General features: G+C 37.3%; 1 protein-coding gene across 7 annotated transcripts; it reads right to left on the bottom strand.

The window, feature by feature from the left end:
- Positions 1-174: 174 nt before the first annotated feature.
- Positions 175-22,924, bottom strand: pecam1b (platelet and endothelial cell adhesion molecule 1b). Of its 7 annotated transcripts, none has more exons than XM_017481142.3 (13): positions 22,743-22,923; positions 22,624-22,641; positions 17,311-17,625; positions 15,004-15,285; positions 14,204-14,464; positions 13,816-14,088; positions 13,129-13,410; positions 12,711-12,992; positions 12,450-12,551; positions 7,083-7,139; positions 6,859-6,951; positions 4,784-4,840; positions 175-2,193 (listed from the first exon to the last, which is right to left on the bottom strand). In XM_017481142.3, exons 1-13 carry the CDS (start codon positions 22,795-22,797, stop codon positions 2,174-2,176), a joined length of 2,097 nt encoding a protein of 698 aa, XP_017336631.1. In that variant the 5' UTR covers positions 22,798-22,923; the 3' UTR covers positions 175-2,173. The 7 variants fall into 7 exon arrangements, 4 of the variants coding, with proteins under 4 accessions (XP_017336631.1, XP_053540562.1, XP_017336635.1 ...); XM_053684587.1 differs by having other exon boundaries at positions 17,311-17,610; positions 22,743-22,922; XM_017481146.3 differs by lacking the exons at positions 175-2,193; positions 4,784-4,840 and having other exon boundaries at positions 6,862-6,994.
- Positions 22,925-23,211: the final 287 nt, after the last annotated feature.

Raw genomic sequence — 23,211 nt, 5'->3', positions numbered from 1 at the left:
GTTAAGAATGTAGAGTCGGATAAATCGACACAAAAAGGTCTTCATGTAGTTCTTTTTAAGCCTCACAGTGATTCTCGTTATTACTTCAACTCATCGTTATGGATACAGCTTGTGTGAATCAAACCCAGTGTGTTAACTGGTTAAACTGAGTGCTTCAGGAAAGCCAGCATCGCACCAAGTGTCAAGTGGCTTTTTATTTTCATTTCAACCATATACAGCTGGTACAGTACACAGTGAAACGGAACAACGTTCCTCCAGGACCATGGTGCTACAAAAAACAACACACTAACTACATGAGACGACAGAACAACAAAAAAAAAGAACTACACATTCTACATAAAATGCACGTGCAAACATGTGCAAACATTACAGGACAGTACAGTAACTACTAAAACAGGACAATGGGCACAGTAAGTGGCAGTGCAGTGCCGAGCAGTACACAGTTGTTGTATGGAAGTACCAGCGGCAAAGAAAACAACCATCAAAAGCCTCATTGACTTTCGACCTCGCCCTGATCACAATGAGGTGCTTTGAGACACTGGGACAGACATCCAAAGCACCGTGCCAGCTGATGTAGATCAACACTAGTACACGAAGCTGAAACATAACAGATTTACAGAGGAACGGCAGAAGATCTCCAGTGCTCTATATACCTCCCTAATCCACCGAAGATAAAAAAAAAGTAAATCCGAATGCTGTTTATCGACAAAAGTGCATCATTCAATAAAAAAATCCTCATTACAAGATGAACAACTTGATAAAGTAATGATTAAATGCACAAAAGTGCCAATAAAATAAAGGCAATATTTTTTTTTTTACCTATATGTACTGCATTATAATTATCATAATGATTATTATTTATTTTTTAAAGCAAGACTTTTATCTGGAACAAATGCACTAACATAAGGATATCGCGGTAATGTACCCATTTAAAATGATCATCATCAATGGCTTCAGTATAAAGAGGCTGAGAAAGCCTTATAAGAGTTTCGTCACATATTTCTTGATGTCATTAAAATAAAACACACCAGTGAAAGTTTTCTGTTAGCATCTGTTATGCAATTATACACAGTGATTGATAAACTATTTATTTATTAAACATGTATTATTATTTCAAAAAAAGTTAAAAAAAAAAAAAAAAAAAGTGAAATTTTGTATTTTGGAAAGACAGACTCCAGCACTATATTACAGCTAAATTCTTCAATCGAATCTCTTTATTTCTCTTCTTCCAGGTAAAACAAATTTTGAAATAAATCTAGCCTACTTCATGGTTATAATGGATTATTTAATTAAACGTTATTCCTTATAACTTTACACTCAAAATCAGACAGAAATAGCCTATTGTATTATTCTTGTGCTAATGTTTATTTGTGAAGCGCTGAGATCTGTGAACCTCGTGCTGTATCCAATAGGATGTGATCAGTTTGATCACATGACTAAGAAGCTGCTAAGTGGCTATCTAATGGCCATTTGCTCAGTAATTCTACACCTAAGCTAATAGGGTGAATGCCAATAGTGAATACAATAGTGTGTGTGTGTGTGTGTGTGTGTGTGTGTGTGTGTGTGTGTGTGTGTGTGTGTGTCCTCTAGATGGCGGAATTGCTGCTGTACATGCTCACTTGCTCACTAAAGCACGTGCCTGAAGAAACTTAAAACAGGATTTTGTGATTAAATGTTGCTCTCTGCTGGACAACATGAGAAGTGCAGACTGGCACGTGACTTAACTTAACATGCTCATGCTCTTGTGTTTTGTTATATTTTGAACCATGATCCTGGAAGAACGTGGGTCAGTGTTCAGTTATACGATTTTATAGACATGGGATTCAATTTTGAAAGTAATTTTAAAGCAACACAGAAGATTAAAAAATATATATCTTTAAATCAGGTGTAAAGCTGTAAGTTTAAATCTTAACAGATGACAAAAGAGGTTTCCTTCAGTTTTAATAATGAAATTGCAAATAAAATAACAACATCAACAAGAGCATGTGAACACAATTCTAGTACCTGCACCTTTAAGCAAAGAAATAAAAGTGTAATATCCAGCATCCTGTATCTTTGCAGCATGAGGTTTTGTAGTACAGAGAGGAACAGGAAGGAAATAGTGTGTTCTAGTGTTCACACTACTGAGATATTTATGGTGAGATAAACAGCTCATTCTCTCCAGAGACTCAGTTCAGCATTCTTCAGACGACCCTGAAAAATGCCACAAATGTTAATACAAACACAAGACACACACACACACACACACACACGCACACACACACACACACATATATATATATATATATATATATATATATATATATATATATATATATATATATATATATATATATATATATATATATATATATATATATATATATAGCCTATTAATCCATTTGTAAAGACCTACACCAAATTCTATTTATTCTGTAAAAAAATAACCAGAACATATTGAGGGAAAAATGTTTTAAGACAGATTCATGAAAAGTAGCACGAACCAACACTGTTTTTGTTCTCATCAGATAACTGGAAGTCACAACTTTAAATTTAAAGTCAAAACTTTAAATACTGAAATAACCAAAAGTCAGAACTCTAAAGACTGGACTAATGTAGAGTCAAACTCCAAAGACTGGAACTAACCAATAGTCAGAACTCTAAAGACTGGACTAATGTAGAGTCAGAACACTAAATACTGGGACTAACCAAGAGTCAGAACTCTACAGACTGGACTAATGTAGAGTCAGAACTATAAAGACTGGACTAACCAAGAGTCAGAACTCTAAATTCTGGACTAATGTAGAGTCAGAACTATAAATAGCAGTGTTCTGAGATGATGAGGCAGGTGAAGATGTATGGGCAGGACAGCACCACCAAGTGGGTAGTAGATGTAATTACACAGTGTTTCTGTTGCTTTTTTGTTATTATTTATTTTCCATAGCATGTTTACAAAGGAGGGCGCACGGTGGCTTAGTGGTTAGCACGTTCACCTCACGCCGCCAGGGTCAGGGGTTTGATTCCCACCATAGCCCTGCGTGTGTGGACTTTGCATGTTCTCCCCGTGCTGCGGGGGTTTCCTCCGGTTTCCTCCCCCAGTCCAAAGACATGCCTGGTAGGCTGATTGGCATGTCCAAAGTGTCCATAGTGTATGAATGGGTGTGTGAATGTGTATGTGATTGTGCCCTGCGGTGGATTGGCACCCTGTCCAGGGTGTACCCCGCCTAGTGCCCGATGCTCCCTGGGATAGGCTCCAGGTTTCCACATGACCCTGAAGAGGATAAGCAGTATAGAGGATGGATGGATGGATGTTTACAAAGGCACTTCTGAAAAGCTTTTAGCTTTTAGTGACTTATGTTACCATCACAGTTTTTTAATGCTGACTGTTGTTTTCCTGATAGACTTTTCAGTACTTTCCTCTACAGTACTGATGAAGTCATGTGTGTATTTCTATTGGTAAGAAAGGAAACCACGGCCCTGTTTCTTTGTTCCTGGTTTGGAAACTTTGACCATTACCCCTAAACCCCCCCGGGCACACACACAAATGCCAAATGAAAGATCGGCATATTTTCATCATTATCCCACTAACAGTCGCTGTATCAGTGTACGACATTTGACTCACTCTGTATTTAATGAGTCGTTTCCGTGAAATACACATCAAGGAAATACACCCTTCCTATTACACTCAACTGAGATATGAGCATTTTTTCCCCTCCTTCTATCTCTTCCCTTTATTCTCCCCCTGCTAAAGGTTGGGAGGCAGAGGGGCAGAGGGAGAACCATGGTACTGTTTATAGCTGCTATAACGTATGATGTTCTACAACATTCGGTGTAACTATAAATGGATAAAACATACAACATGCCATTCTTTAATTCTTCAATTAAGAAAAATAACAAAGGTCCATGAATACAGCCCTGAGGTGTCTTAAGTTTAAACTGAGTACAGTTAATAATGATTCTGATAATTGATTAAACTACAAATGATATATTTTTTAAATTAATCATTTTGCTTATTTTAAAAGAAATATTAAATACCAAAAAAACATATTTAAATATTTTTTCTTTACAGTTCCTTTCCAGCAATCCAATTTTTTTTTTTTTTTTTTTTTTTTGGATATTGATTTCCCATACATTTGACATGAACTTGACACCTAACATATTATATTTAAACAATTGTGTACATTAGGACAATTCAATAAAATAGTGTTTATTAACATTATTGTATTTACAAAGCTACTCATAAGCTAATTCGTACAAAGAGCTTCACAGTACAGCGTGCTTAATAACACAGACCGACTAAGAAAAATCTAATCTAATGTCAACAATTAGTATAATTGGCATAAATAAATAAATAAACAAATAAATAAATAAATAAGAGCTTTAAAAATATTAAAAATAGTTGCTGTCCAGGCAAAAACGCCTCCTTTCCTTTGAGTAAAACTCAGGGATAACATTAATTGTTGAGTTTGGCCTGCTTCATTGAAAAGAAAGACAATGTGCTGAAATTTGTCAAACGCATAGCAAACAGGACATTCCAGAGAACAGAGACAGGAAGTGGACAACTGAAACAGAGGCGCAAGCTGGATTATTTCAATCCGGTCCTGCGAGGTTCAGTGAAATTTTGGCTCAGAAATCCAAATATCCAATTATATTTGTTTTTTCCACTTCTTTTATGACTAATTATTACTAAAATCTGCCCTTAGGCAGCTGTGTAGACATGTGCTGAAGCATTAGCTATGTTCCAGAGAAATATTCTAGAAGGCAAAACTTTTTATAATCATACTGCTTTATTATTATTTTTTACCTGATGTAGGCCTCTGAACCTCACTGTATACCGTATCCGTGCCTTGCCTCAATGGAACTGAAAAAAGAGATATGGATGGATGGATAGAACGAGAGAGAGAGAGAGAGAGAGAGAGAGAGAGAGAGAATAATTATTATTATATTATAATATTTAATGATTTCTTTTTTCTTTGAAGAATATAATCATCACTAAAAGGAATAGATGTTGACATTTCATGCCGCTTTTTAAAACTGCTAAAACAGTTTTAGCTTTTTGGAGCATGCTTGTGTGCAAAAATATAAAACATATCAGAAACAAAACAAGAAAAAAGAAAATGCAATGATATCATATATTTTGTCTGAAGTAATAGAACAAACAGTGTTACAGCAATTATTAAAACATTTAAGTACATAATTACTTAGTTATAGTTTTTAACCTTAATTTCCAATATATAAATGGCTAACAAATGACAGAAATAAATGATACCTGGAAAATGTTCTGGAGTTTTTTTGCTGCCGAAACCTGGAGAGGTTTTTAGATTTTTGGAGCATAAAAATAAAATGTCTGTATGATGCATTGCTGGGTGACGACTGAGTTAAACATACAGAAAGAAATTGGCCTGTAATCTCAAAACATCGAAACATAACTGGTAAAAACCGGTCAGATTTCCTAGATGAAAGCCGCAGGCACTTAGGGAATGAGGAATCTTCTGAGGTAATTAGCTCAGCCCTTCCTGTTTATACAATGAAAGATGGCACTATTATAAAAAAAAAAAAAAAAAAAAAGACCAAACCCTTTATAAAATGAGAGTATAAGAGCATCCAGGACCTCGCAGGAAGCGGATTTAGTCTTATCAGAGATCGAGAGCGGGATGACTAAACGTTCAAAGGGTTTAGAGAAAGAGAAGGAGGCAAATATCTGTATTTCATCTGAAGTACATGAAAACTAGACAGAGAGGAAAGATGGTGGGTAGCAATGAAGAATGGAGAAGAGAGAAAAAAAGAGATGTGAGTGGAAATGGCACTCGAGCTGGTTTTGGGAATTTTCCTCACAGCTGGAAAAAATAGTTCCACTCAGTAACAAAATGCTTCTGGGCTTGAACTGAAGAACCAATGACACCAAGAGAATTCATTTCATCATCACAATGATGAGTAACTCATTTTTAATAACACTACTGAAAGAAACACAAACATTTTGAACAAAGTTTCGCATATTATGAGATTAAAACTCCCGGCAGCTGCAATAAATCAGACAAGAGATACACTGCTATTAATGCTGCTAAGAGAACATCAGCAGCTACACGTTATTATGTAATTACACCTAAATGCACTGCATAGTATAATGGACATCATGTATCAATCTTTTAGTATTTTTACTTACAAAATTTTGATTTTCTTCGTACTCATATGGGTATTTTGATGAATGCCAATCAGTGTTCAAGGCACAGCCGATTTATATTTAGCCACGCCCACACAATTCCATAAAAGGCAAAGCTCACAGTGAGCTGAAAATGACAAAATGGCAACTAAAAGGTGAAAAAAGCACCTCAGAAACATTCTAACCAAAAACTCGTCATCCTCTTATGTGCCATTACTTTTACCCTAATTGAACAGCTAGTTTCATTTGTCTTAACTTACGGATTTGTTTCGGAATCGCTTTCTTTCAAGTCATTAAAATGAAGAGACTTGATTTTGACAAAACGTTCATTAAATTGGTGTGTAAACCTGCCAGTGTGGTCTGTACATAAAAGACAATTAGCAACTTAAGAGTGAACTGTAGGACACAAACGTTTTTCCGATCTAACTGGATTTTTCACAAATTTCTTGTGTAAAGGCTCCTGTAAAAAAGATTTATGAGTACATCTGTTCATATACAGTTTACTAAATCAGTAACAATAATAAGAATAAGAATAATTCTGACAGTGATGTTCCGATGTTCTTTCACATTTAAGTAATTTTTCCATGTTGTGTGTTTGACTTTCGAATTTGTTGGTGAGATTTGGATGACAAAAACTTTCTGCTTCATAGCTAATGCACATGTCAAATAATTTTGACCTTCCCTGGCAGAATTATTAATAAATAAAAAATGTGGTTTACCTCGTGTGGGGTCAGTAGCTTGCGGATGCAGCACTTCCGTGTACTCCACGTTAGGCTCCTCAGGTTCGTCTACGTCCACTACTTCACTGATATCTGTTAGAGAATCATTCACACACCTCTGTATTTTACAAACACACTGTAGACATGCACGGTCCAGTCTCAGTCAACATGGGTCAGTAATCTCTAATGTAAAAATCCAGAGCTGTAGTGGAAATTTTACGCACCTAAAACTGGCGGCCTCACGGTCCAGATTCCTGCTCCATTGCTGCTGGCTACTTTAACTACAAAACACACAACAACATAAAAATATCATCGTCCTATAACGGACAATACATCAATGGCTACCTGTATCAAGAACTCTTCAGAAGAACGTAAAAATATCTACTGTAGAATTACTGGACAAACAACAGTTTCTCAGTAAGTTTCTGAGTTCAACTCTTATCAGATTGAATTCTAGACAGAGTCTATTTCAATAGAACACAAACAGAGTTCTAGAGTGTCACTTAAACTGTGATGCCAATCTTGTACAGCTCTAGACCATCAGGAAACTTTAAATGGAATAATAACTAAATTGACTTCTAGATTCTTATTAAAATTCCGAGTCCAATAATTATTTAGACTTCTAGATAATGAGTCCAATCAATCAAGAGTGCCAGATTCTCAGTAAAATCCTGACTCTAATCACACTGGGTTCTAGATTCTAAGTAACCAAATGAGTTCTAGACAGAGTTTATTTCAGTTAAAAAAAACCTGGGTTCTAGAGTCACACTTAAAATATGCCTCCACTCGTACACAACTCTAGACTGTCAGGAAATTTTGTACATCAATAAATTGGAATTCTAGATTATTGGTATTTCAGGCTCCAATAAAACTAGAGTTTTAGATTCTCAGTAAAGTCCTGACTCTATCCATCTGTAATAACAAATCAAACACCTCAGATTACGGATGTCTAGAAAAGCATTGCAGAGTTCTAGAGTAACAAATCAAATTACTGTATGTTTGAGTTTCTAGAATAACACAGGGAGCTAGAAAAGAAATTAAAATCACAGACTTCTAAGAAAAACAAGACAGGATTGTGGAATATAAACTTGAAGTATTTCGTTCTAGAATAACAATAGATAATTTTCTAATAACTTAGATCACACAAATTGAAATTTACCACACAAAATCTCAGTGACAATTCTCAAACTCTGGAATCATGGTATAACAAATGAGAGTTTTGGAATAACACAATTTTAGAATAACTTCACTTGATGAGTTCTAGAAAAACAGTAGAGAATGTTATAATAGAAAATAAAGAACATTTAGAATATCAACACACAGCTCTAGAGTAAACACAGAAATCTAGCATATCAAATAGATGCTTGTTTTTTAAAACTTGTTTTGTTAATTGTCAATTATGGACACTCAAATACTGACTTGCATAATAGAAATCAAATAGAACAAAACCACAGTTCTTGAATAAAGAAGATTTTTTGATTTACAAAAACCAATTCTGAAAAAATGCAGAATTATAGAAAAACAACTGAACTTCTTACATTTTTAAACTATAAATAGAGTTCTCGAATATCCATGTGAATGATTGGGTTCTTTAATAACAACAACAACAGATAATAACAAATAACAAACGAACAAAAAACCACAAACAAACATGAAATTCTTGAAGGACAACTCAGAATTCTAGAATAATAATTTCTAGACTTCCAGACTCAAAACTAGATTAGGCTAAAAACACAAAAAGGTTCTAGGGTAACAAGCTAAATAATGGAGATCTACAATAGTAGAGATTTAGAAAGACAAATTGTAAAATTCTGAAGTAACCCTAATTGTGAAACTCTAGGCAAACACTATAGAGTTCTAGACTAATGAGTTAAAATCATGGGGTTCTAGAATTATAGCACAGATTTCGAGAGTAATAACTGGAATGTTGCATTAGATCTGAGTGTACAGTGCAGCACAGGTCTAGAGATTAAGAGAAGCCTAAACAGGAAGTGGCTGTTTGCACTGCACCGCCTTCACTTAACAGCAATTAGTGCATTTCCTCCACCTGTGGAATTCACTTACTAACATTAGGACCAAAATAAGCTCTGTCCGAGTTATGAGTCATGAGCTAACTTATTGGCACCCTGGACTTTTTAGCAACCACACTTTGATCAGTTTGGTTTAGAGTATTTAAACGCAAAGCATATAATTATCATATGTTTTTGTGAAAAAATTCTGAAAAAGTGATACTGAAACACCACAATTAACAGTATTAAAAGTAAATAGACTAGAAGGATAAATAAGAAGGATAAATATTTACTATAAATACTTATTAAAATGTTTTATGGGTTTGACATTTAATGAAAAACACTAACATATGAAGTAATCCAGGAAGGGATGACCAAATTTCCACAATAAGGCATTATTTATTTATATTAGTGTGATCTTTTTATGATAGTTTTATGGTATTTTATACACATATGTGTTGATGACAATGAATTACAAACAGAAGACCACAAAAAAACTACTTTACAAGAAAGATGAACAAATACGTAAACAAAAAGTGTGTAAGTGCAGTATGGAAGAATGAAGGGAGAACGTGAATTAGCATAAATTATCTATAAATGTCTATTTGAACGTGTGTCATACTGGTTTTTTTTTTTTTTTTTTAGTTCCATGTTTGGATTTTTGTAAACTGTATGAAGAAGTAAGTGGTGGAAAGCTAGAAAAATATCATGAGGGATAAAATGATGAGGGAAAAATACTTCTTTAAAACACGTAGCTGAGAGAAAGCCAAAGGGTCATCCATAATCAGGGTTCACTCGCTTTAAAAATGTAGTGTAGCTCATGTTCCTCTTCCTTTGTTATGTAATTTCCACCTTCTACCTATTTTCTGTAAATGGTGATCCCGTTATTTGGCCCAACCGGAAGTGACGTCGGATTATCTTGCGTTGCGTCGGTCGTTCTCATCCACTTGGTGTGAAAGTGCGGAGCTCCGTCTGGAACAAGATTTTGGGAGTTGAATTGTCCCATGACATCGCTAGAAATTCAAGTAAAGCTAAGCAAAAGCAAATAGCTAATGCTTTCAGCCACATAGGAAAGCTTAGCTTTGCTCTATCTCTGTGGTCCTGAAAGTAGAACACAGAGAATAGAACGTAGTGATGTGTGGGTTAATGATGGCTATATGGAGGTGAAGGAAGAATTAAAATGGGCTATCTCCTATTTAAGGAATATTTATGGATGGCAGACTTTCTGAGGAACGGGTGAAGAAACTGATGAGTGTTCAGTTTTCAACATAACAAAGAACATCTTTTTTTTCTACAAATCTTTCGGAGATCAAAACTAAACCCCAAAATAGATATGTTTATATACAGTGCCCTCCACTAATACTGGCACCCATGATAAAAATATATTTGAAGTATATTCCCATTAATATTTGAAATTTTTTAGTACACCTGGTTTACAGGAACAGGAAATTGTTCAACTATGACTTCCTGTTTCACAGGGGTATAAATATGTGGTAACACATAGGTCAAATTCCCTTAGACATTCATAACAATGGGTTACACCAAGGAATATAGCTGTGATGTGCGGAAAAGGCTGTTCAGTTTCACATAATGGGAAGTGGCTATAAGAAAATACCAACAGCATTGAAAATGCCCATTTCCACCATCAGGGCAATAATGAAGAAGTTCCAGTCAACTGGAAATGTTATGAATCAACATGGAATTGGACGTGTGTCTATATGTCTCAACGCACTGTGAAGGGGACGGTTCGAGTGGCCAAAAAATCTCCAAGGATCAGAGCTGGAGAATTGCAGAAGTTATTAGAAGTTGTTTGGAAGGGTTTCAAGAAAAAAGCCTCTACTCTCATCCAAAAACTCAAGCATCTTCAGTTTGCCAGACACTCAGACTCAGAGCTGTTATCTTGGTAAAGGGAGGTAACACAAAGTACTGACTAAAATGGTGCCAATAATTGTTGCACACCTATATTTAACAAAATATTTTTTTTGATAACCCTGTGTTTTGCAATTGTTTGAGATCCATGAGAGCAGAGTATTTTTGTGATTTTTTTTTTTTTAAAAAAGATCAAAAGGTTAAACAATAAAGACAAATTTTCACAGCCTTCTTTGCTTATATTTACAAAGGGTGCCAATATTAGTGGAGGGCACAATCTATCTTTCTATCTATCTATCTATCTATCTATCTATCTATATATATATATATATATATATATATATATATATATATATATATATAGATGAGTTTGCGTCATATCGTGTAGCTTGCCTACAGACAACACCATATTTATGTAAAAAGTGCAAATATGAGAATATTAACTAAAATACCTAAAATTTCCACTCAAACAATTTTCAGGAGCATATGTACCAAAATTATTGACACCCCTAAAGAATATTTCATATAACTGCAAACAAATGATCACCAGTGTGATCTTTAGTCATGTCACCCCCCCCCCCCCCCCCCCCCCCCCCCCATGAATATGACGGTGCACTCGTAAAATCTCTCCCACCCATCACCGCAGGGGAAAACTAAAACAGCTTTTAACACAAAAGCACAGTAATCTTAGTCAGCCAGCTAGTTTGCGAGTCACTGTCTAAGAGACAGCTTGTTAGTTCGTTAAGTAGAATATTATTCGTAGGTTCCTTTAGCTAGCTTACGATGGATTGTTAGCACCTGCTAACAGTTAAAATATGTAAAATAGGGTGTTCTGAAACAGTAATAACTATACTGAGTTTTCTAGAAAGATGTCACCCTAGTCCAGCACTCTCATTTTCTATGACCCCCCCCCCGTGTCACAAACGACTCGTTAAATGATCCGTTCGAAAGGATTCATTCTAAACTCCTCCTTTCAAAGAGCATACTCTGCTCTGATTGGCCAGATGCCCCAGTCTGTTGTGATTGGTCTACCGCTGTCAGCGCGTTTCAAAAAGGAAATGCCCACTACCATAACGAGTTTCAGCTCTGTCTGTTCGCGAGCAGCCTATGAAGATCAGAGGCGGGGCTTTTTGTTACAAACCTACATAGGCTAGTACAGGAAGTAAGTCTGGAATTACTAACGACTCGTTTCAGCTGTTCAGAATCGCTTTCTTCTTTTGGGACTCAATAACCCCGTTTGTCGTGCACTTTGATTTTTGAAACGTTGCAGACGTTTGACATTTACATTGAAAAACCATAATAGGTGCACTTTAAGTTTGACATACTGAATGCACACTCATTTTCAAGAAGGGTGCCAATAATTATGGAGTCGACACTGTATGCATACTGCACTCTAAACAGAGTAGTGTACCATACTGCTGACCGTACTGATTGAGCACAGCACTAACCATACCCTGCCTCATAATGTACTGCTAGCCGCATTAGCATTTCCATTACATGTAGCTTACAATAACTGGCGTCTAAAGCTAATGGTCCCTACAGAGGAAGAAGTGAGAAGTGAAGAAGCGAGAAGTGAACTCGCACTGAGAGTTTGATCGTGAACTCTCGTTTACCTGCGACAGAGAGAGAGGATGAAAGAGGGGGTATTTTGTTGTGAGGAAGGTCAGGCATGGGGGGCTATAGACACGCTAGGCGGGCTGTAGCTGTCACTACCTCGGTTAGCCCTGTAGCGTATCACGAAGGCGATTACGAGCCCGGTCAAACACAGCAGACACACGCCAGAGATCAGGACTTGCTTCCACCTGGCTATCCTCACTGCACAGTAAAAAACAAACAAACACAGACTGGCTGTTATATAGTGAACTTATTACTTAATTACTAATCACTTAATTAGTATTTAAGGCGTTAAAAAGATTAGAGATGGACCTCAGTGTTGAGCTAGATAAATATTATCTGATATTTTTATGGTCTGACCTGTGACCGTGATGTCTTTGCTTGCTTTCTCTATTCCCGCTCCGTTTATGGCTTCGCAGTAATACCTGCCACTGTGGACGCTCTTCACCATGGGAACATTGTACGTGGAGTGGTTTTTCATCACTGTAATGGTGTGCACAGGACGGCGGTTCTCGCCTTGGTACCATTTAAAGCTGATGGGTGGAGTTCCTTCCGTAACAAAGCACAGGAATTCAACGTACTCATTTTCAGTGATGGCATCACCCCTGGGGATGGTCATCAGGGTCGGCTTCCCTACAGGAACTGAAAGGTACAAGAATGTATCGTAGTTTATTGAAAAACGTAACATCGATAAATAAATAAGCGCAGAAAGAGTGAAGCAGGTTTGAAGGATGTTATTTAGCGGTATTTTCTGGATTGAAGGTCACCGGTAGCTCACCTGTTACTGTAGCATGAGGAGCATTGCTTGTCAGAGCTGGATTGATGCCGTTGTTCTGTGCCTCACATCTGAACTCGTGGATTTCTTTTTCAGACATTATGCTGGCGTTGAAGATGGCTTTCTGAAATGCCCTTGATACGACGATGTAGTTTGGTTTTGTGTAGTTCCGCTTCAGTGAGTAAGTGATGGGGAAACTCCCGGTGTCTGAGTAACACTCGATCTGAAATGATCGACCCAGGACCACCTCACCAAGCACAGTGATGGTGGGTTTGGAGACGAGAACTGGAGGAAGAGGTGACAAAGAGGAACACAAATGGACTAATCATAGCCACCATGAAAACAGAAAATAATCTAGAATAGTTTTCACTGTTCTAGATTTGAGCTTATACTGAGACATTGTTCCAGATTTGAGCTTTTACTGACACATTGTTCTACATTTGAGCTTAGAGGGAGACACCGTTCTAGATTTAAACATTTAGACAGACACTGTTCTAGATTTGAGCTTTTAGTGAGACATCGTTCTAGATTTAGAACAATTCTAAACTGTTCTAAATTGAGACTTTTTAAAGGATGCCTCGTCAAAGCTGAGCATTTTAGGATGAGTAGCTTTTAAAACAAACACTGCATAGATGTTGCTAGATTTGAGAGGTTGCTCTGCATTGAACTTTCAGAAGGACGCACTTCTACCTTTTGCTTTGAAGAACGTGGAATTGCTCCATTTGATGGTGTCATTCACTTGAGCAGTACACGTGTAATTTCCATTGGTCTTAGTGTGTGCCGTGGTTCTGTATGCGCCATCGGATGAGTTAAGTCTCTGGTTGTTTCTGTAGATAGAGTACTTCACATCATGACGTCCGATTCTCTCTGATGCAAATTCAGAGCTTGTGCAGGTGACATTAAACTGCTGCCTCTCGAACACCTCAGTCGGCGTGATGGTCAGCACCGGTGTGGAAAAGAGCTCTGGAAAATGGTACCAAATACACTGTTACTGTGCTTTAGGTTTAAGTGCCTAAATATTAGTGCCAACAAGGAGATCTGAAGCTTATATCAGTTTGCTCCCCAAGTGGTTTCTCACCTTTGACAGTAAGATTTGCTTTAACAGTTTTATCTATGTTGTTCAGCAGGACACTGCACTCGTATGTCCCGGAATTGTTTGCCAGGACAGCAGCTGTGAATTCAGGGGTTTTTCCGGTCTGGAGGATATACGATCCTTTCGATAGCAGGAGCAAAGTTGATTTATGGGATGTTCCTTTCACACCACATGTGATGTGCACAGGGTCTCCCTCGATAACTTCCGTGGACGGGAGGACTGTGATAGTTGGCATGATGTCCAGTCCTGGGTTGGAAAATAAAAGGGCAATAAATATTCTCCAGGTAAACAATTTAAACAATTTAATAAGTTACGTCCAACAGCACATCTCAAAGTGTTTTATTCTTCTTATACCACAGCAATTTGACAACGACTTCCATTTTTCATTTATTCAAAAGACAATACGTCTATAGTTAGCCTACATTTAATAGCTTGTCTGTGAAACACGTTACTTCCAGCAACTCTCTCTCTCTCTCTCTCTCTCTCTCTCTCTCTCTCTCTCTCTCTCTTTTTACTACAAAAAGTGTAAACTAGTCTGTCCTGAAGATGTTGAAAAACTTAAAGCTAAATCTCTGTTATTAAGTGCTGACACTGGAGACTCCTTCCACAAATGTTAAAGTCTGCATACAGAAAGCTTCATCAATGATTGCACCTGTTTTTTTTAACCCAAGCTGTTACTATAGAAATGATCATGTACTTGAATGAGTGCTGGTGTTACAGGACGTTAATCAACACTGTCTGCCCAATCAGAATGAATTTAATAAAAGAACAAATCATTTGCTTACCTTTCACAACCACACTGACCACGTTGCTGTCATTTGAAGAAATAGTTGTGCTTCCTACTTTAATTAAATATGAGCAGGAGATATTGGCCATCCCTACAGACTTGAGGGAGTGATTCTTCTGCACCTCACCACTGGTGGTTTCTTCTTGGTAGATTTCTTTAAAGTCGTCTTTAATGATGAAGTGCAGCAAACCGGATTCTTCTTTCGCACTACAGGTGATCCTCACCATGTCACCTTCATTCACGTCAAATTTATCCACTCTCAGCCTTGGAGTTTGCATACCTGTGTGTCCGAAAACAAATGACATATCTCTTTGTATTTGCTAAACTCTAGATGAGCATACACTAATTAGCATAATTTAGCATAAATTCAAAAACCCCAAACAGTTTCAAAGTTGTGACGTAATGCTGATGTTTCTGAACAGGAAGTGGGGTTTTTTGTCCTGGGAAGAAAACATTTTAAGTTTAATTTTTGAAAAAATATATAGTGCCCCCTAGTGGCCAATGATTATGATATTGCTTATGATCTCTTTTTTCCCCCCTATAACATTTCATAACACTTCTCATAAATGTAACCCATAGCTGTTCAGTCAGCAGACATGTGTAATTAAGGAGGAAAATGCTAACGTTCCTGTCAGCTTTTTTTATCGGATAGCCTCAGGCATCGGCTAGCTTATTGTTACCGTTTACGTTTCCCAGTTGCCTAGCAACAACTTTAACCACAGCAAGTGTATGCCATATTGAAGAAACTCAACATTTAAGGGCAGTACAATGCAGTATAACTATATTAATTATCACAACTCAAAAAAATTATTATATAGAGCAGTTTAAACATTTTACTTGTCATACCTTTAATAATGGTTCATCTCTCTCCACTCAGAACCAATAAAGCAATATAAATATAATGATATGGCACATTTATTGATGGCTTCGTTCACCTCACCAACAGCCAATGGAGCAGTAAAAGTATATTACTTATTGCACCTTTAATAATGCCTCCTTTCTTTATGCTTACAGCAAATAAAGCAGTATAAATAAATTAATTGTGACACCTTTAAATATGACTCTGTTCACCTTGCAAATGCCAATAGAGCAGTTTAAAATAATAATTAATTCTCAAAAAAAAAAAAAATTCTCAGCTTTAATAACAGCTCATTTCTGTCCACCTACAGCCTATAGAATAGTATAAAGATATTACTTACTGCAGCTTTAATGACAGCTGTTTTCTCTACACCCACAACCTATAGAGCAGTATAAATCCATCCATCCATCTTCTATACCTCTTACTCCTTTTCAGGGTCACGGGGAACCTGGAGCCTATCCAGGGAGCATCGGGCACAAGGCGGGGTACACCCTGGACAGGGTGCCAATCCATCGCAGGGCACACAAACACATACACACTCACACACCCATTCATACACTATGGATACTTTGGACATGCCAATCAGCCTACTATGCATGTCTTTGGACTGGGGGAGGAAACCAGAGTACCCGGAGGAAACCCCCGTGGCACGGGGAGAACATGCAAACTCCGCACACACATGGCCCTGGCCGGACTCAAACCCCGGACCCTGTGGTCCCAGCAGTATAAATATTTTACTTATCTCACCTTTAAAGACAACTTCTTTCTCTCTGCCAAGACCTACCCATAAATAACAATTTAATTAAGGACTTTACATAGTAAACCTGCTCATCATGTACTTAATACATACAGTTGCCTCCAAAACTATTGGAACAGCAAGGCCCATTCAACTGTTCTTGCTGAAAAAAAAAAAAAAAACACCAAAAAACTGTGTGTTTTTGCTTACACCCAAATAGGGGCATTTACAGCACGGTATAATAAATGATCTCTGGGGTAGTTTGAGCTGAAACTTCACAGGCACATTTTGGGGACACCTGAGACTTATATTACACCTTGTAAAAAGGGGCATAATAGGTCTCCTTTAAGTGTTATTTATTTTCATTTACTTCTTAACTGTTCCTATAATTTTGCTCATCTAAAAATTGTGTGGTCTGATACAGAAGGTTCTATGTTTTATGTAAACACATCTAGATGTAAATACCAGGAAATAAAAGCTTAAATCCTAAACTCTTGTTTCATTTCCATTTTTTTTTCTTAAACCCAAATGTCTTTGGTGTACAGCACAAACACATAAATTGGCCTTGCTGTTCCAATAGATTTGGAGGGGACTGTAAATAATTATTCATTAATGGAGTTAATTACTGTGTAAAACAATACGCATGGTGAATTAACGTTAAAGTCCATGCTTAGAGAAAAGTGCTTAAGCAGAGCTAAAGATAACTGTACCTTTAACAGTAATCTTCTCTGTGGAACTGTCCTTGTGTTGGTTGTTCACCCTCACATCACACTGGTACGTGCCCGTGTGGGAGGCCCGAGCATCAGAGATGATGTACTTCACTTGGTCACTGGTTGTCTCTGAAATGTTTACGGTGTTGTGCTGGTTGAAGTCTTTAAAGAAGCTGAAAACGAATGTTGAAATGCTGCCAGAATGGATGACATTGGCGACACAGGTCAGTGTCAGCTCAGATCCCCGCTCCACCGTGTTCGCAGGTTTGATGTTAAGTGTGACACCTTTGAGAATTACCTCTGAGGAAAGACGGTCTGACAATGCGATTATGAGTTTTCAAAAAGGTTTTAACTAAATTGTTAGCAAGTGCCATGAGCCAGACACTAGCTATGCTAAGCTATACAGTACACCTAACTTTAACATCCCATTTAATCTTCTTATCATCATCATCATCAGCGGTTTCACTACTAAACATAAACCTACATTAGACCCGAATGAAGATGAGACGTCCTCAAGCATGTCGAACCCAGCATTTAGTATTATACCATTATAATTCATTACTACTATTACCATATTAAATGGTTTAATTCTGGTGCATTCTTAGCTAGTCTTAAAGAATAGATGCTAGCAATGCAGATGTCATGCTAAGTGTTAGCATCTAGTTCATTCTCTCATGAACATAATGAATACAGTGCTGTGAAAAGTATGTGTAACACACACACACACACACTATATATATATATGTTTGATTAAACATATATAAATTGGTTCAGAAATTACATCATCATCTAAGGTAAAACAAAGGCAACCTGAGTAAGCACACAATATATTTTTAAATGAAAATGTTATTTATTAAATTAAAAAAGTGTGTGTAAAAATGTATTTGCTCCCGTAGTTACTAATTCCCCAAATCTATGAATCATTCATAATGGGGCTCAGCTGGACTAGACACAACCAGGCCTGATTACTCCCAGCCCTGTTTAATAATACGTTTATTTATATAGCGCCTTTCCACGAGCTCAAGGACACTTTATACTTCATATTCATTTACCAGGACGAAGTACATTAAGATACATTTCAACAGACATTACAATCTCAATTACAAAACAGGGAATAAAACATAAATAATTAATATACAGATAGTGTGATGAGAAAAGATGTGAGAAAAGCTGAGTTTTAAAGATAGAAATAGAGGCGATGTCACGGAGGATCTGAGATAGAGAGTTCCAGAGTTTAGGTGCAACTACAATGAAGGATCTCCCACTGTTCAATCAAATCAACACTTAAATAGAACTTTTCAACAGCATGAAGCTGTTTAAAAGATCTTACCCAGTAACACACTATGCCGAAATTTCAGAAATGATGAGGAAGAAGGTGATTGAAATATATCAGTCTGGGAAGAGTTACAGAGCTATTTCAAAGGCTCTGGGACTCCAAAGAGACACAGAGAGAGCCATCATCTCGAAATGGAAAAACTCGACACAGTAGTGAACCTTCCCAGAAGTGGCCGACCTTCCAAAATTCCTCCAAGAGCACAGTAGCGACTCATCCAGAAAGAGCCAAAGACAACATTAAAGGAACTACAGGCCTCTCTTCCATCAATAAAGGTCACTGTTCATGACTCCACTATCAGAAAGACACCGGGCATAAATGGCATCCATAGAAGACTGGCCAAGGCAAAACCACTGCTAGCCCAGAAGAACATTAAGGCTCGTCTGAATTTTGCCAAAACACACCTTGATGATCCTCAAACCTTTTGGGAGAATGTTCTGTGGATTTAGGAGTTGAAAGTGGAACTGTTTGGAAGATAGGGGTCCCGTTACATCTGGCGTAAACCAAACCCAGAATTCCACGAAAAGAACATCATAGCTACGGTCAAGCATGGTGGTGGAAGTGTGATGGTGTGGGGATGCTTTGCTGCTTCAGGCCCTGGGCAACTTGCAATAATTGAGGGAAACATGAATTCTGCTCTCTACCAGAAAATCCTGAAGGAGAATGTCCGGTCTTCAGTCCGTAAGTTGAAACTCTATGCAGCAAGACAACGATCCAAAGCATAGGAGTAAGTCCTAGTCCTAGAAGTTAGTGAAAGACTGATCTCCAGTTGTCAGAAGCGGTTGGTTGCACTTATTACTGTTAAGATGGCACAGATTTTAAGTTTAAGGGGGCAAGTTTTTGACATAAGTGATATGTGTTGGATCAGTTATTTGCTTCAATAAAATAAATAAATAAATAAAAACCGTATTGCATGTTTACTCAGGTTGCCTTCATTTTATGTTGTATTTCGAAGATCTAAAACTATTTAGTATGAGAGATACAAAAAAACAGAAGAAATCAGAAGAAATACTTTCTCACAGCACTGTACCTTCTTAGAAGAATGTTTCACTGCAGAGCATAAACCTGAATTACTGACCCAAATGGGTAAGAAAAGTGCTAGATTAAGTGTGACTAGCTAGTTGATGTTAGCAACTCTAATTTTAGGTTAAAAGGTTAGCATTACTACATAGTTAAACATCTCTGACATTACTATTATTATGAAAGCACTTCAGAGGGTTTATCCACACAGAATCTCAAAACAAAATGAAGGGTGAGATGCTAGCAAAGTGGAAGGTGGCATGCTTAGTGTAGGAGCTACAAAATTAACAATTAAGCTGAAGTAAACGGCTAACATTACTGTCCAGTCGAGTAGTTATCGCTTATGTGAAGCTCTCAAAATGAAAAAAATGACAGTTGGAATTATGCTAGTTATGCTACATTTAAGAGCTAAGTTCATATGAGAAAAGAAAGAGCGAGATGGAGAGATAAACAGAGACAGAGACAGACAGATGACTGTGTCTCTCTATCTGTCCGTCTCACTCCATGAGAGCAGCGCCTGTAAACACGAGCATCACGATCGAAAATCAAGACGTTAAACAAACACACTGAGGAGGTCTCGGGGGACAGTTATTTTAGACCTCGAGGCACCACCCAGTCTCTCTCTCTCTCTCTCTCTCTCTCTCTCTCTCACACACACACAAACACACACACACACACAACAGTAAAATGTGCAGTAGTGGAACTTTTCCAAACCTACAAGTGATTTTAAAGAAACATCATCTAGCAACGAGAGGTCACATGTTCATGCAGAAGCTTTTACAGCGTTAGTAAAAAGTCTCGAATCTCGGATCCTGATAAACAGTGAGTGTAAATCAGGGTGACGACGTCTCGAATTGAGGATGGATCGAAAGCACCACCACTCCCGCTCATGATGTCAAGTATCCTGAGCTTCTTATATTTTGTCCCACAGCACAGCCGAGTTCTCGAATAAGAAAATGTGGATTCATTTCCTATAACAGCAGCTCTGACTGCTTTATATTAATTTGGAAGGAGTCTCCAGTGTCAGTGCTTGTTAAAGCTGTAACTTTATGTTTTCCAAACTCTTCAGGACATTCTTTAATAATTAAAAAAAATGTTCATTGCTGCCAGACTGCTGTTGAATAAGAGGAATAAAACACTTAGGGACATGCTGTTATAGGAAAATAAAAAACTTACAGTAGGGTGGTAACAGAACCTCCACTTCATCATGCAACAAACTGTCGTCAGTTAAGTCCCTAAAACAGCATGTTGTCTGTTATTCCTTATATATTATGTTATATCATGGTCATTAAGCTATTACTTTAGTTGACTGTATCCTGGATAGCTAGCGGTCTTGTGTTTGTGGCTTTTGTTGTTGTTTATTGTTTTAGATTTTTATGATGCTTGTCTCATGATTCATTTTAGAGTTTGTCTCCTAATAAGAGAAATGAGTTAAAGCATCTTTAAAGCTGAATAAGTATGGAATAAGACACTCCAGACCATGTGGTTATACAGAAATAATCCACAGCAGGGTGGTTTATCGTTTTTGTTTTCAACTTGAACTGTAAAGCTTCACTGGATTCATGGCTTGTTTCCTTCAAATAACAAACTCAAGCTCTGACATTTCATTCAAACAAACAAACAAAACCCTACAAATCTTATGCTTCTGTCCTTTTGTGTAATTAGTACTGATTAGACAGTGTGTGTTTAGTATATATACTTTTAGTTTCTCCTCTTTAAAACAATTATGTGCAAATAAGATGCTGTGGCACCAAAAACAAAACCTTATACTGTTTTTTTTTTTTTTTAAAGTCTATGAAAGGGCACTGATACGAGCCGCTCCTGTTTTAACAGTCGTTCCCTCACCAGCCTCTCTGTCTCTCTTTCAAAAAAACACCCCAAACACAACCTGACATTTTTCAGAAAACCCTGAAAACGTAAACCCCTCTGTCCTGAAGACTTTCCTGAGCTGGGAAACTTTACAAAAATCTCTGACACAGGAGACTCCTTCCATAAATGTTAAATAAACAGCTCCTAACAAAAAAAAATCATCATCATCACATTAATGATGAAATGTTTTACTTTGTTAAAGGTTTAAATCTGCGTATATTAGTCTTAGATTACTTGGAGTGTCCTCTGTGCACGTCCCTGTGAATGAGCTGTTACTATAGCAACGCTTACATATTAGAACAAGTGCATTCATATAAATAAACCAGTTGTTCATGTTACAGCTGGAACTACTGTCTGATCTGCACTGTTATACAGAAATAACTCACACCTTCTGTGGTAATTCTACTACTGTAAATCTACCACTGTGGTAATTCTACTACTGTAAATTTATCACTGTGGTAATTCTAATTATTTTTCTATAACAGCATGTCCTTAAGTGTTTTGTTCCTGTTACACCACAGCAGTCATACTTAAAAAAAAAAAAAAATCCATTTATAGGTAATTAAGCAATTTAATAAGTAACAGTTGATCATTTTTTTTAAATAACCACATGTCTACATGTTTTATTCTTCTTATAATACTGCAGCAATTTGATAAAAATTACAATTTTTTAATCATTAAAATAAAAAGTCATACTTTTCATTTTACAGTTATATTTAATGTCGGTGAAACAAGTCAGTTCCAGTTCTCTTGAAGTTAATGAGAGAGAGAGAAAAAAGGAAAGTTGCAACTGTTACAAAGCGCCGACACTGGAGACTCCTTCCATAAATATAAAATAACCATCTCCTTACAGAAAACATAACCATAGTGTATAAATATTTTTTTGTAATCCGTTTAATATCAGTGGAGCTTCCGCAGTACGAGTCCCTGTGTATGAGCTGCTACTATAGAAACGATAACGTATTACGTAACGTAATGAGCACATTAATATGAATATAAACCTGTGATTTGCAGCTGCACCGCTGTAGTGTGCGATGGTGTCATTGTGCAGTTAGTACGCTAGCATGAAGAGTAACTGATGGAATACTGACCTGATTCAGCTCGTGTACCTGTTGAAAGTCATCGGAGAAAAAGAGACAGAGAAATAAGTTTACTTTTAGCGAAAGCTGAATGAAATTCCAGTGTGTTAGAGCTACCGGGGAGTCCTTACAGGTGAAGCTCAGGAGGAGGTGGAGGAGGAGATGGGAACATCGTATCGTCCACATGGCTGACCACTACACTGACCAGAAAGAGTGTGAGAAACGGTGTGAATGTGTGAAGTAGCGAGACGCAGAGGAGGATTCGCAGTAGCTATCACGCCACACAGCCTTCGCTCGGGTAATTGTACAGGAAGTGAAGGCTGTTTCCTGAGGAAGTGTGGAGCGCAGCTCAGGGCAGGGAGTGGAATGTTCACACACTGAGAACATTACTACACACCTATAGAGTCATATCTCAGCGCAGGTAAACACTCCACCATCTCAACACACGTGAGAGTGTTGTGTGATGTCATCACCAGCAACCAATCAGATAATCAGCACAGATTATGAGCATCTGGACAGATTTTGAGGGCAGATTTACATCATTTTATTAATAGTTGTAATTTTTTTTTAACAACGGATCATTCCAATGTTGCTGTTTAT

This window comes from Ictalurus punctatus, chromosome 12 (assembly GCF_001660625.3).
Source record: "Ictalurus punctatus breed USDA103 chromosome 12, Coco_2.0, whole genome shotgun sequence".
In the NCBI taxonomy this organism is placed as follows: Eukaryota; Metazoa; Chordata; class Actinopteri; order Siluriformes; family Ictaluridae; genus Ictalurus; species Ictalurus punctatus.
Note: the sequence above shows the minus strand (reverse complement) of the source record. Positions and strands in the feature narration are given on the sequence as shown.